A 14703-nucleotide genomic window follows, 5' to 3' on the forward strand; every position below is an offset into this window, starting at 1 on the left:
ACACGGAGGCCGGTATATCCGAAATTGTTAAAGCAAGGAGTGAAATTACCGTTTTCGAGCACAACATTTTACATTACAGCGCTTCAAAAAACCTTAAAAGGAAACAGACGATAATGGCGGAGCCTTGGAATTTACAGTTAATCTTGACTGGATGTAAATGTTTCAAGCAGAATCCTAACCAGTAATAAATACGAAAACAAATTTATTCCAAGTAGCTGGGTGAAGTAAATAAACACACGTGAACTACAGTTCGCAAAGGTTTAGGCCCCTTTTCATTTCGTTATTGTCCAGTTCACATGGATCTACACCGCAAAACTTCGCTTTTTCTCCATATCTTTTTCTGTCGATTGTGCAAAGAGTTTGAACATATGAAAAATTACGCTATTCCCAGATGACACAACATGGTCATTAATTTTATGCAATGTTACCGACATTTTACACAGTATAACAAACGTACAGTTGGCGCAGGTGTAACGAACGCTACGTGGTGGGTATTTCCTTGCCGACGACAAGCAACTTCGCCGCAAACATGGCGACGGTGCGAATCCTGACGTCACATGAAACCCACCTATAACTCCATAAGCATAAGTTTCCGTGCTCCCAAAGATTCTGATATCGTTCAAAAACAGTTATTTCTTATATGGAGGGGGGATTCTGGAAATTCACGCTACTTGAATGCAGTAATTGTGCAGTTGATACGTCCCAAAATAGTTTATACATTATTTGAATGGTAATAACAAAAAAAGTATTAAATATGACTTGACCTGACTTTTTGTTGCATGTCTACGTTGAGTGCGAGTGTGAATGCGTGTAAGCATTCTATTTTTTTTAGTTTGTTACAGTCCAGTAGGCAGTAGTGTGCACAAAATGTCACAGGTGAGGATCTCCTGATTTAACACCGTTAGATATCTAACCGTGAGGAACTGTGAAGAATGATGTGTGTAAGCCACAAAGCCACGGACACTTGACATGAGATATGTGATTGAGACTCCCTGTACTGCCCTTCCCGTGGAAGCCACATCTGCTGTTTGTCGATCTGTACAGCGTTGTAGACAATGCATGGCTGCCAATACCAGTCATTTTGAACATTTATAACTTCAAGGTATGTAATACAAAAAAAAGTTCGCACTTGCTGTTATTAGTGTTTCCGTTATTAACGTTCAAAAAGTGTAAACACTATTTTGGGACACACTGTATTTACATTGTTTTTCTATTTGCATAGTCCACATAACCTGTTACATAACGAAACTAATTTTGAACTACGTACCTCACTTTATCATGTACGCCAATATTTTTATCATGCTTGCAAGTTGTACCTTCGGGAGATGATACGATGTTGTTATGCCATGCTTAACTTTCAACGTGTTCAACATATGTGGTAAAAATTTAATTGTCGTCACAGTGACAACGTTACTGTATTCTACTAGGATTGTTTACATTCATTCTTGGACCGTATTGTTGGCGATATATTATAGATTTCTTTGAGAACTGAGTTTTGAAAGAATTTCTGAAAATTTAAATGATAAAGGTGTCAAGTAATATCTTGTTATTTAGGCTAAGCATTTTTAATGGAAAATGCGGTATAATGATCTGGCCTTTAGTATTTAACTGTTGATGGTAACCAAGGTAACAATTGATATATTTCAAACTTTCTATATTCTAGAATCAACGAAACAAAAGAAAATGTAATTTGGTAGGCTATAGCCTATTTTATTCAGAACGGCTTCTATTGACCTGCGCATGGAGTGACCGACGAATTAACGATTGAGGGGAAAGGGGTTGCAAGGAGGGAGCAACGTGACTGCAGCTACGAGCCGTTTGCTAGTTACACCTTTTGAATAACTGCTAATGTCTACTTTTGCCCTATTAATTAGCAATTTCATATATGTTATGCATGTGCGCTATTCTAGAATATAAATGTACAGTGTATGAATAATTTCATTCTTGGACAGGTGACCTAGACGAAGAACATGAAACAAAGAATGTTTTTATATTGCAATTTCTAAAGGACCTAAGTTTTTCAACAATCACGATTCCAGTCATTACCGAGTGAATTTCGTAAGCTCTCGAGCCAGAGAACCAGATATGCATTTTCACAGTTGCTCAACTTTTGTTGCACCTTTTAAAGATTTATGCGTAATTAAATTAATTATAAATCTAAGCTGTAAGGCAAGGTAAAGTTCCCTGTGCATATAGCACCGTCCCATGAAGGGGATGTGTGGGTAGGGCCCCACACATTATCCATCTAGGACATTTTTGGAGGTGATGTGATCATCACCACGCTCCGGTCGCCTTTGTCCTCCAGGGTTGCCCCCAGGGACTCACTGATTTGAGGCTGGGTGAGCCCCAGATCCGCTTTGTGAGGGATCAGCCAACCCGGGAATTTATTATGTAATAAATAAATGAAATTTTAAATTTTAAATTTTAAGTGATATATATATATTTGGCAATAGGTATTTATAATTTTTTTATTGTGATGAATGTAAAATAATAAAAAAATAACAAAAACAATGAAATTCATGTGCGAGTGCCACGTTCATACGCTGCTCTGGAATACACATACCAGTAAAGGATTAAACATTGTACTGACATCGAACAATTAAAATTTTTAATCTCACTTTACTTGTCTCTAAGAAATACAACTTAATTTACATTTGAATTTACTATGTCTATTTTATGTTCTTTGAAAATATATAAATTTTGCCAATTTATCATGTATTACATGAAAGTAATTTATTTCTGTTGTTTGTAACTATTTATTTTCTTTGTATATTTCAGATCCAAAATACAATAGGTTTAGTGTTGAGTGCAATTCAATTATCTCTGTTTGCAATTTACCCTCGGAAACCGGCAAAGGACAAGAAGACAGAATGACACCTAAGTGGATGCATCATAGCTAGGTATAATCTTACATCAACAGTTTCTTGCAAGTTTGTGTTGCATTTGTTTCCAAAGTAATGATTAAAAACATGGTGCAATCTCGCAAAAACTAAGTTTGAGGTGCTACAAATTTAAGAATGTGTCATGAGCTAATGTAAAATTGCATAATCGAGTTTGTTACATTGATAATGTAAACTGTAAGGAAGTATAAGTGGTAATATGTGATTATATCATGTAAAATTCAAATTGTGATATCATTTGTAACCTCATTGAAGTATCGTTTTAAATATTTTAGAAGATTCTTAGATTCTGTTACTTTCCCAGTCAGGCACGTAGTCAGGGCAAATTAACAGTAAGTTAACATGCACACAAAGCATTCAGAATTTTCAGTATTCATGTGGATAAGAAACTTTTCACATTTGTTTTTTATGAATCATATCAATTAAAGTAAAATTTTGCAGTATTTCTGTAGCTAATTTGACACACATGTATTATAACCTTACCATGTAGTAAATGCTTTATTTTATCAACAGTAGTTTTGTAAAATGAAAAATTGATGCAAAGTGAAAACCATTTTTGAGCTCTTGATTTTACAACTGCATGTAACTTTGAAACATGATGTTCCTTTATTTACACATAGTATAATGTTATGTTTATTACAGTACTAAGCATTACTGCAAATAAATATATATTTTCTTAGATTTGTATTTTTTTTAGTTCTAATACATAATTCATTTACATAGAATTGTTTTCCCGATTAATATTTAGGTGTCAAGTTCTGGGCTAACAATCTCACCCCCCGCCGTACGTTTGGCAACATTCTGTGCATCCGACGCGACGCTCGTTTGTTTCGTCCTGTCAGCAACTTTCGGCGTTTTGTGACTCGAAAATGCCAGATGTCAGTCGAAGAGAATTCAACTGATCGCTGATTCGTTGTTTCCCAGCCGATAGCTGGAAATACGAGCAGTAAAGAAGGTCTACAATTTCCCGAAATGGTAAATTATACTTCGAATAATAACATTTTTGTTATTCAAGTTTGTTGTATTGGAAACAGTATCAAATATTACGATTTGCATACATAAACTGTTGGAAATTAAACTTTTTTACCTCAAGTATACACTTCACATGATAGTTTGACTGACTGATTTAGTTTATTTAAGGTTGCATTTCTGCCATTTTTGACTAATCACGACAATGGGTATGAATTATGACAAGCTGGAGGGATATTCAACACATATGGATGACACAACACAAGGCCCACAGAGGATTATACTGGCAGTGAATCAAGTCGGCAGAACCTCGTTAGCTTGCAAGAATGCAGTTACCAGAGTGTACTACGTGAAAGGTTGACTTTTGGGCGCCTTCTCAAAAGGTCACCTCTTACGCAAAGGGCGCATGCAGAAGGGACCAGGGGAGAACTTGCCGCCCCCCTCACAAAGATATCTGAAAAAAAAAAAAAAAAATTCGGGAAGGTGATCCTACTTGTGTTTCTTCCCTTGAATTCAATACGCATTTCTCTCTAATTCAATTAACAACGATGTTAAAAATGTTACTATCAGAGCTATAGCAAACCACTAAACAGAAATGGCAGAATTTAATTTTAACCCAGTCGATGAGTTCAGAGTTGCAACTGCAATCGGTCGGATCAAATCTGATTCTGAAGGAGCCGACAACCTCCCATTGCGACTAAAAAGATGATTTTACCTCATTCACTGCCATACATCACTGACATTTTTAATCTTTCTCTTCCATCTGGTATTTTTCCAGATAAGTGGAAAATTGCACACGGTCTTCCTCTCGCCAAGACTGACCCTGCCACATCCGTTGACAATTTCCGACCTATCAGTATTCTTCCCGCGCTATCGAAAGCATTAGAATACATTGCTCACGACCAAATCAGCCGACATGCAAGTGAAGTTCTGGCTCAGTTTCAGTCGGGATTCAGACCTAATCACAGCACTAGCACAGCCATGACACATAACCGACGACGTCAGACAAGCGATGGACTGCAGACAGGCAGTTTTAGTTTTATTGGACTACACAAAAGCTTTCCAGTCACTCGACCATGATATTCTCATTTCCAAGCTAAACTCTTTCTTTAAGTTCACCTCCTCTGCAACCGACTGGGTCAATTCCTACTTAACTGGACGTAAATAAAGATTGGTTTATGATTGCAAGTACTCGACGCTATCTGAGATCACTTGTGGCTTTCCGCAAGGAAGTGTACATGGCCCTTTATTATTTGCTTTATACATCAATGATCTGCCAAATATCTTAAAACACTGCCGTTATCACCTGTATGCCGATGACCTCCAGTTGTACTATTCTGCACCTCCAGTAATGTTAAACGATGGATTTTCCAAGGTTAATGAAGATATAGAGAGGATTGTTAACTAGTCGCTAACAATGGGATGTATATTAACCCTAATAAATTACAAGCTATTTTGATTCCTTCTGATAAACTGAAACGTTACATAGATCTCTACATCCAACCTTCCATTCTTGTAGATTCGACTCCCATTCCATTTCAAAAAACTGTTAAGGATCTGGGAATTGTATTAAATGGAAATTTATCATCGTCACATCACACAAGTTCCGCTTGTAGGAAAGCCTTCGCATCTCTGTATTCTATAAGACGCATGGGTAAGTTCCTCCCCACCTCTATCAAAACCAAACTATGTCAGTCCCTAGTTATGTCATTTAGATTATTGTGACGTACCGCATTCTAGCTTAACAGGTGAGTCAGCTAGACGTCTGCAGAGTGTTCAAAATGTTTGCGTACGTTACATTTTTAATTTAAAGTATTATGACCACCTATCATCTTATTTTCTCAAATTGGGGTGGCTACGCATGAAAGAAAGACGAAACGCTGCACGCTCTGATTTTACTTTACAAAGTTCTCAACCTCAAAGTAACCTTCCTATTTCCTCTCTCGCTTCCAATTTCTTCACGAATTTCACGATCGCGACACGCTCTCTCCATCCCCGTCCACAGATCAAACTTCATCTCCAACTCTCTCTCCGTATCCGCTGTAAGGTTCTGGAACCAGTTCCAGAAAGCACTAGAACAGTAAGCTCCGTCGCTTCCTTTAGCAGACGTGTTCGCCACTCTCTTCAGAGTACTCGTTAGATCTTTCCCTTCAAGCAGACTAAAGGGCATGTGCAATGAATAAAGTCTTAAAATACCTTGCAGTTACTTAAATACAATTTTAAATTTTGTATTCCGTATTTCGCATTTTGTGTATTATATATTTTGTGTGCTATATTCAGCGTGTTAAGACTTGTGTGTATAAGTATAATGTGTGTGTGTGTGGACATATATAAAATGACTTAATGTACCTTGTATTTAATATGTATTATTTTATGTACATATGGTTGAGTGGAAGAAAATGCTTTGTACAGCCTTAACTCCGCCATTTAAAACAAGGCGTTAATAAATAAATAAATAATATATATATATATCAAAGAATTATCTCCTGCTGTCTCTAGACAGTCAGTAAAATTTCCCCCTCTGGAAATGTCTTAAATACCATACTGCCTCAAACACAACGCCAGATGCCAGTTTGCTTTGAGGGCGTTAACTTCATTAGATGTGGTAGTGCAGAATAAGCTCTGCTTATCATTGATACGCGTGTGAATACAAAGCATTTTTCAGATGTGTAGATGTGGGTGTGTGTGTGTGTGTGAATTTGTGTGCGTTAGTGCATGTGTGAGAGCAGTAGCGGATTCTGCCTATTCGCACATTCGCACGTGCACACCCAAATTAATCTGTAATGCAAATCATTATTATTATACTTATTTATTGAACTCTATCACCTTCGAAACATCAAGTGTTCCCACGCCGCTCCACCAAGAGAGATGGTGGAGAAGCCTACGATCCGTGATATCAACCCGCGTAGACCCGGCCGCGTGCGACCGGGGCTGGAACACATTGGTAGTTACGCTCCCTATGACGCGTAGAAGACGCTGATTGGGTGTTTTGGCTTAAGCGCCGTGTGAGGGGAGGTTGCATCATTTAGGAAGGCTGTGAACGCAGCAATCCGTGTGCGAGCAAATGTAGTGTTGCAAACCCATTCCATTGGATATCGTGTGACGGAGTCGACGCAACTCATACATAATCGCAAATTGAAGGATTTGTTTATGAAAGGGAAATTTCGATGGTATAGTGTCCCAAGCATAACAGGGAAAGAAAAAAAGGAGAGGGGGAGGGCAACTGAAACCAAAACGGGTGTTTTAAGCATGTAGTGTTGCCCACGGGACGAGACTTTGGCCTGTCTCGTCTCGTGGAAATGCTGTGAAATGCTGTCTCGTCTCGAAAATATTCGTTTGTCTCGGGACACATGATCAATCTCGTCTCGTCTCGAATTTTTAAAAACCTGTCCCGTCTCGTCCCGTGGGCAACACTATAAGCATGCCTTTGCTTCGTGCATCTTGGTCAAAATAAACGGCCTCTGTGGCGCAGTAGCCGAATTATCAACCCGCGGGGAGGGAGCGTGCATCAAATAGTCAGCTGTTTTGCATTTTGTGGCTGTTACTGCGTTACAAAATTATTTAACGCTGTCAAAAGGTCGTTCCTGTTTCAGTGCAAAGTGTTTGATTACATGATGAATAGGGAAACTGCACATAGCGAAAGCAGACTTAACGTTATTTAATTTTTGGAGGGAAGTTAGCTACAACGCCTGTAGCAACTGCAGTAATAGCAGAAGAGAAGGAAAATTCTGAAGTAGGATTACGAAGCAGGGCAGTGTGAACTTAGTGAGTATTGTTATTTGCTTTAACCTTTATTATTCTCTTGATTTTGCTTGATTTGCTTGGTTTGATCAGTCTGTCATTAGAAATAAACAACAGCTAGATAGATTACAACTGATTTCCTCCATGTGGTAGTTGGATCGGCTTGGTGTACGCCAATGTTATTATTCTCCTTGTTCATTAATATCAGCAGAGCGGGGGAGAAAGTTTTTACTAAATATTTTGCAAATCGACAATAGTATTGCTATTGTAGATCGGTATTTCTATGTTTTGAGTGATTTTGCCAGGTTATCGAATGCTGAATTACATACTGTACAATAACATCGCTCTTCTCGTGATTGGCTGGATAATTTCCGGAATATTTGAAATTTGTAAAAAAATTCGTGTTAAAGAAAATCATGAAATACGTATAACTCTGTCATAGCCCCATTTTCAGTGAAAGGTGATCAAAACTTGGGTTGCCAATATATTAAGCTTCATTATGTACGGGTGTGAGTATTTCACAGGGGTGGTATAACACTTCTGGACGATAGACTGAAGTGCACACCCATAGAGCAAGACCACGAGTGAGTAAATGGGTGACTGAGGGTGAGAGCTGGAGAGAGTGTTGTACTTGTTATAAGCAGATACGTACCCGAGGTCTTCGATATGTGTAAATCTAGTCCGGGAATGTACTTTTCAGGTATATTAACATTTACAAGTTTATTGTACTTCTGTCAATCACTTAGGGCCCGAGAAGCGAAGTAATGACTAATTTTTATGATTTCGCAAGTTTAACAGTTATTTAGTAGCCTCTCACTTTTCGCCACTTTTTTCCCCGCACTATGTTAACCTTATCTACAGAGGGAAATATACTGTCTTTGTCCCCCCAGTTTTTCACCTTGTCCACCTGGTTTTGGAACCGATTCGCTAATGCCTATGATAATATAAAAATAAACTTTCAATCATCCAAACACAAATAAAATAAATAAGATTCCTTCGTCAGAAATTGGGCGTGCTACTGATAAATGTAGGTATAATAACATTATAATTATCGGCCTCTACGAAAGTGTAGTGAGAACGTCGCCGCCTTGTAATCAAATGGTCCCGGGTTCGATACCCGGTAGAGTGACATAGTGTTTCGGATCCCACGGTAAGTCCAGGCCAGATTAGTCTATCTGTGCATAAAGTAGACTTAAATTAAGACGTCAAACAATAAAAACTGATAATTGTGTTGTATGTAACCTCACACTAGTTTGAAAGAAAAAAAAAAGAATTAAAATATAAAATAAAACTGCCGTAGAGCACTAAACATGGGCTTGGACTTCCTGGTGGCATAGAGGCACATAGTGGTTTGGGTACCACTTTGAACTGTAAGTCAAGTCCCGATTAGCAGATTTGTGCATAACGTGGACTTAAAACAAAAGCTCCAAACGTGTCCGTAAGAGAAGTCACTAACAATATGAAAACTAGCAACTTTTCATAATATACTCATAAATTCTGGTACCTGTAGAATCGTAAAACTATAGCTATATTCTATCAACTCGAGGTCAAGTGAAAGTCATTTTGTTTTGAACAAGATAAAAGAAGCTGGTATTCAAGTTGTAGCTTCACTCTTTCTTGTTATCGATAAGACTGCAACAAATTAAACTGTATTGGTTATCTACTAAGAAGCACGAAATACAAGATCTTTGAATAAACAGAGGTGGTGTTCAGGTTCCCTTATAGAGTGGTGCAGTGTCTCGTGGTGAAAGGGACGGTGCGAATAGACTTTTCAATTTAGATATGTCAGCCTCCGCGGCGGAGTGGTTATCATAGCGCGCTATGTAAGGACCTCGAGTTTGCCATTACTTCGTGGTTTTATATTATTATTATTATATTTTATATTATTATTATTAGTATTATACAGTTAATAATTCATATATATATTCATAAATATATTAATGCCTTCAGCTAATTTTCTAATATGGCCGCCTTTATAATCAAAATTATACACATATCTACAAGTATGAATAGCGGAAAATATAAGCAATTTACATAGTTTCAACATTAATCGTTTCATTTGCTTTTAAATATTCTAAAGATTGTTGTAAGTTTCATTTTAATCAAGTTAGTGAAGCCTAAGTTAATAATTTCTGAGTTAAATTCATTATATCTATTTGTTGTTTCATGTTTCTGGCAAACGCCGTTCGTTTCTCTTATATTTTGAAAGCCATTGTTGAATTATTTAAACTCTTGTGGTGTGAGAAGATCACGCGCTTTTAATTGCATTGTTGCCACCACATACCTAAATTCACTGTGCCAGATTACTGTACATTTCTAATATATTACTGTTTGCTTTTATCAAACTTCCTAGTATTAAAAGGTTATTGTGTCTGGTAACACTGTGTAACTGAGGAGGTGTTTTCGCCTTGCAGAGAAAAACGGTTAGGAGTTGCGCGGAGAGATTTGAAGTAGCAAGAGGTGCTTCGCGTTACGGGAAAGATAGGCTTACGCATCTCGTGCTGAATAGTTCGAAAGTATTTGAATTGTAATTTTAGTCTTACATGATATACGTGCGTGTCTATAATAAACGTAAAGTTGAACATATTCCGTTTTTTCTTTATTTCGAAAGTGTATTTCGTACTTGTGGATACCTGCATCAGGAGGACAACTTCGTGGGTTGTCATTGGACTTCACCTGTGGATCCAAGGGAAAGGAACGCAGTAACTTAGCCCGAACCCTGGGATTATCCAGCATGCTCTGCTGAGCTTATAAGGTAAGTGTACTTGTAAAGTGCACCACTACGCGGGACGTAGCAGCTACGACACCTGGGGTCCCGTGTTTGAATCCCGGCTTGGGTGTTCGTGAGTGTCCCTTCATCAATTTCATTGTATCATCACTCATCCCCATCTTCGCGATTAGCCAAAACTGGCACAAAAGCGAAGTACAATAAAGCAAATCAATCAATTTAGAGACAGACGCGCATACATTTACTATACATTCAATTCATACAGACAACAAACCACACCCATTGGATGTTTAAAAAATTGTCAGAAACTTCGCACTATTCGCAAGACAGTTTAATCTGGTTTTCACTACCCTCACCGGTTCCTGTGGCAAAATGGTAACAAATATTATTTCATTAGTTGTGGCCTCCCCGATGGCGCAGTGGTAGCGTCGTCGCCTTGCAATCAAGGGGTCCCGGGTTCGATACCCGATGTAGGCACAAGTGGTTCGGATCCCACTTTAAACTGTAGGTCCAGTCCCGATTAGCCTTACTGTGCATAAAGTGGACTTAAAACAACAAATCAATCAATCAATTCATTAGTTGTCCCCCTCTCTCTCTCACTCCCCTCTCTCTCTAGATAGCAAGATCTTATTTAGAGGGGATTCCAGGGGGTCCAGTCTCCCCAAGTTCATATTTAAATAAGCAAAATGCCTGTTTACTGTTGTATTATACAGGGTGTCTATAAAAGAACTCCGTGGTTTTGAAGCTAAATATTTTATTAAAAACTCAAACTCAGGAAAAAGTAAATACATGTTTTTGAAGGTAATGTTATCAAGTTTTGTTTACAATTTAGTAAATTTTAATGTGTGCCCCGTTTGTAGCACGGCACACATCCAAACGATAATCGACTTCTTGCCACGTCCTGGCCAGCATGTCTGGGGAGATGGTTGCCACAGATGCGATAATTCTTTGCCTTAGATGGTTGGCATGTTGAATTTTCTCCGCATAATGTTCTTCACATGTCCCCATAGGAAAAATCTAAGGGAGCAAGTGAAGGGTCTAATAACACGGTCATGCATAAGACCGCACCAAACATTCAACTTGGGCGAGTCACGTTGATGCTCAATAAACTTATGAGGCGGCTGTGAGCCCCAAATGCGACAATTGTGTCGGTTGTCGGACAAGTGGCCTCATCTTCATCAACTAACATCGTTTAGAAAATAATTGTGTTCTTCAATCTTGTTCAGCATCGAAACAGCAAACTGTGATCTCTTAGTCTTGTCTGTAGGCTAAATTTCATGCAAAAGGTAAACCTTGTAAGCTGTTAGACTAAGCCTCTTGTGCACCACTTTATGAACAGTCGATCTTGGTATCCTCAACTGAAGACTGCGTCGTGTCAAGGATTTCTTGGGGCTTTGTACGCATGAAGTGCGAATTCTTTCCACGTCCTCTTCAGAAACACGCGGCCTACCTGGCGGCTTTTGTTTCAGAAAACTTTCAGTTTTTGTCTGAAGGCACAACACCACCATACTCGCGTCCACTGGCGGTTTCAGGATTCGTGAACAAGGGGTACGATAAGGAAAACAGCGTCCCCTGTAGTTATACAGAATGAAAATCGATTACACAGTTTCACACCGTTTTTTATATATTACAATGCCTTTACCAATTGACGTGACTAATGTACAATTTACTGCAAAAGCGAAGCAAGTGTAAAACCAAACCTATTTTTGCGTAAGTGCGTTACCTGACTGACAGACGCATACAAGCCATTCTAGAAAAATATGCTAAACTGACGACCTGCTTCGCTGCCTGATAGTTCTATCGTATGTGACCAAGTTTGATTGAAAGCCATTAATCTTATGTGACGAGGCTATTGCCAATTGAAAATATATTATTGTGAGAAGTTTTGACGAAGCTGACTGCTGAATTAAAAAATATTAATCCTAAACAATCTGATGAAGTCGTTGATAATAGACAACATCTTTTAAACCACCATTGTGAATTAGGTTACACATTGTCCAGGCGCGGCTCATGGATTGTTTTCCTGGGGGTTCACAGATGTAAAATGAAACCAGTGGAGTGCCCACTATTCTCGAAAAGGGGAGGGGGTACTTATACATTTTGTACCATATATAGCCATCATTTTGACATATTTGAATGAGAAACTGTTACGATGGTGTTAAGGATGTGTTTATGAATCGCTGGCCTCAGTTATTTCATACAGCACAAATTATAATGAATAGCATCAATTGTAAGCTACAGGGAGGTTATTTCAGTCGTTCACCGCCAGCGTGTCGGCCGTTCGGCGGACTCTTCATGCAACAGGTCCCGGCAAATTGCGTTCAGGAAGTCCGTAACAGAAACCGCTTGTTTTGTAATGTTTCCACTTTTCACAATTACAGTTACAATTACAATTGAAATAAGCACGTACCTTGTCGCAAGGATGCTGTGTGTGTGTGGAAAAGGTGTCCTCCCAAATACAAATATTTCTGGCACCTTATTTCTGACATCTAATCTTAGATTAGTCATCGCTACTTTATCCTCAGTTGTCGCGACAGCGCCGGCAGCTTATCGGGGGTTGGGTGAGTTGTCAGCCGCGAGAGGGCGCTTCATACTGCACGTGTCGGCAGTGATGCCAACCGTAGGGACATGTCCCTAAGCATAGGGACTTTTCACTAAATTTCGCCCGCGTAGGAACGTAGGGACAGATTTTGCCAAATGAGGGAAAACGTAGGTACTTTTTTCAATCTTGGTAAATGACATTTTATGAATTAGTTTATCTGGATACTTTAGCGAAGAGGAGAAAAAAGAACTAACTAACAAATCTCCATCAGAATTTTGGAACATGTTATCGGTTACCAAAAACTTTCAAGGCAAGTTCCTTTTTGAAAACATTTCCACTCTCGCGAAAATAGTGCTAACATTGCCACATTCTAAAGCGGAAACGGAAAGAATATTTTCAATGTTAAGTGATACAAAAACAAAAAAGGGAAATAAAATGGGACCAGAATTGTTAAAGACTGCAGGAAATACAGCATCACCAACCAACATCTATCTCTGCACAGCAGCAGCATGTATGACTTCAAATAACATAATCAACAGTAAACGACTCAACGTTATTCATTAGGGGTGTACGGGATCCTTTACTTTAAAAAGTCGTTAATTCTCGACGTTTTCTGCCTTGTAAGTTTCTGGAACTTATCGAAAATTGTAAGTTTTTATTCTAGAAATGCAAAAACAATCACTTAAAGTGAAAATGACTTGTAAAATTCGAGATTTCCAGTGCTTCGGGAAATTTCGAACATTTCCCGTCCTGAAAATTTTCCGACTTGGTCGGGAAATTGCAAATTTTTCAGTCCCGAATGTCGGGATTTAAAAAAATTACCGTCCCGATCCCGTCCCGACCCAAAAAATTCTGTCCCGCACACCCCTATTATTCATTAAGGCAAGAATTTACAATACCGGACCCTTCTGTAATTTCTATGCTACGTCTTATACTCACGAAATAATTATTCGTGATGATTTATCTCAAGTTAACATGTTGGGGTGAGGGGGAAAAAATGTTAATTAACGTGTAGAAGTTGTAAAATAAGCATTTCAATTCTCGCAATGATTCTCCGTATACAAGTATGGTAGCCATATTTGTTGATATGAACAAATTACAATTAGTTACGCTGTCTACAGCGTTGCCACACTGTTGATTTCATACTTGGAGAGCATGGATTGTGTAAGAATAGCGGAAGAGAACAGTAAAAAAGTTGTTAATGTTATACAGATTGTTAGGTGAGGTGTGCAGGAGGGCTAATTAATAAACTTATTCATTTCAGTATATTGCCCAAAGAACGTGCTTACATGTGACAGCGACAATCACGATGTAGAAGAACTGATTTGATTACAGGTAAATTTGGCAACATTACATCAATCATAAAATTGCAGGATACTAAAATGGCGTCTTCGATGATGTTAAAGTGCTACGAAAAAAATATTTTTTATCGGTTCGTAATCACAATTACCGCAAAACCATTCAGGAATAGCCCCACTGAGCATTCTCGGTAAGGTTAGGTTAAGTTAGGTTAGGCAAGGCAAACATAGTTAAAATTTGGGCTCGAAAAACGGGTAGCCCAACAAACCATTGACGGATAGCCCCACGAACCATTCAGGTACAAAAAAGGTAAAGTGTTCCCCTGTGCATAGCACCACGCCATGAAGGCGTATAGGGGGTGTGAGGGTAACGCCCCACACTTTCTTGATCCGGTCGTGAGTGGGGGTGATGTGATCAGCATCACGCCCCTGACCGCCTTTACCCCCCAGGGTTTCCCCCAGGTACCCATGTTATTCGACGCTGGGTAGGCGCCGGGGCCGCTTCCAGGTACGGTTAGGTTAAGT

General features: G+C 38.8%; 1 protein-coding gene across 1 annotated transcript in view; it reads left to right on the top strand.

The window, feature by feature from the left end:
- The window catches only part of LOC145987108 (sugar transporter SWEET1-like), an 82366-nt gene extending 78787 nt beyond the window's left edge, over positions 1-3579 (top strand). Inside the window, exon 7 of the mRNA XM_083121584.1 lies at positions 2779-3579. Within this exon, the coding sequence (XP_082977710.1) occupies positions 2779-2874 (96 nt within the window). The 3' untranslated portion in view covers positions 2875-3579. The remainder of the gene's footprint in view (positions 1-2778) is intronic.
- Positions 3580-14703: the final 11124 nt, after the last annotated feature.

The sequence above is a fragment of the Lepisma saccharinum genome, chromosome 4 (assembly GCF_977018435.1).
Source record: "Lepisma saccharinum chromosome 4, izLepSacc3.1, whole genome shotgun sequence".
NCBI classification, from domain to species: Eukaryota; Metazoa; Arthropoda; class Insecta; order Zygentoma; family Lepismatidae; genus Lepisma; species Lepisma saccharinum.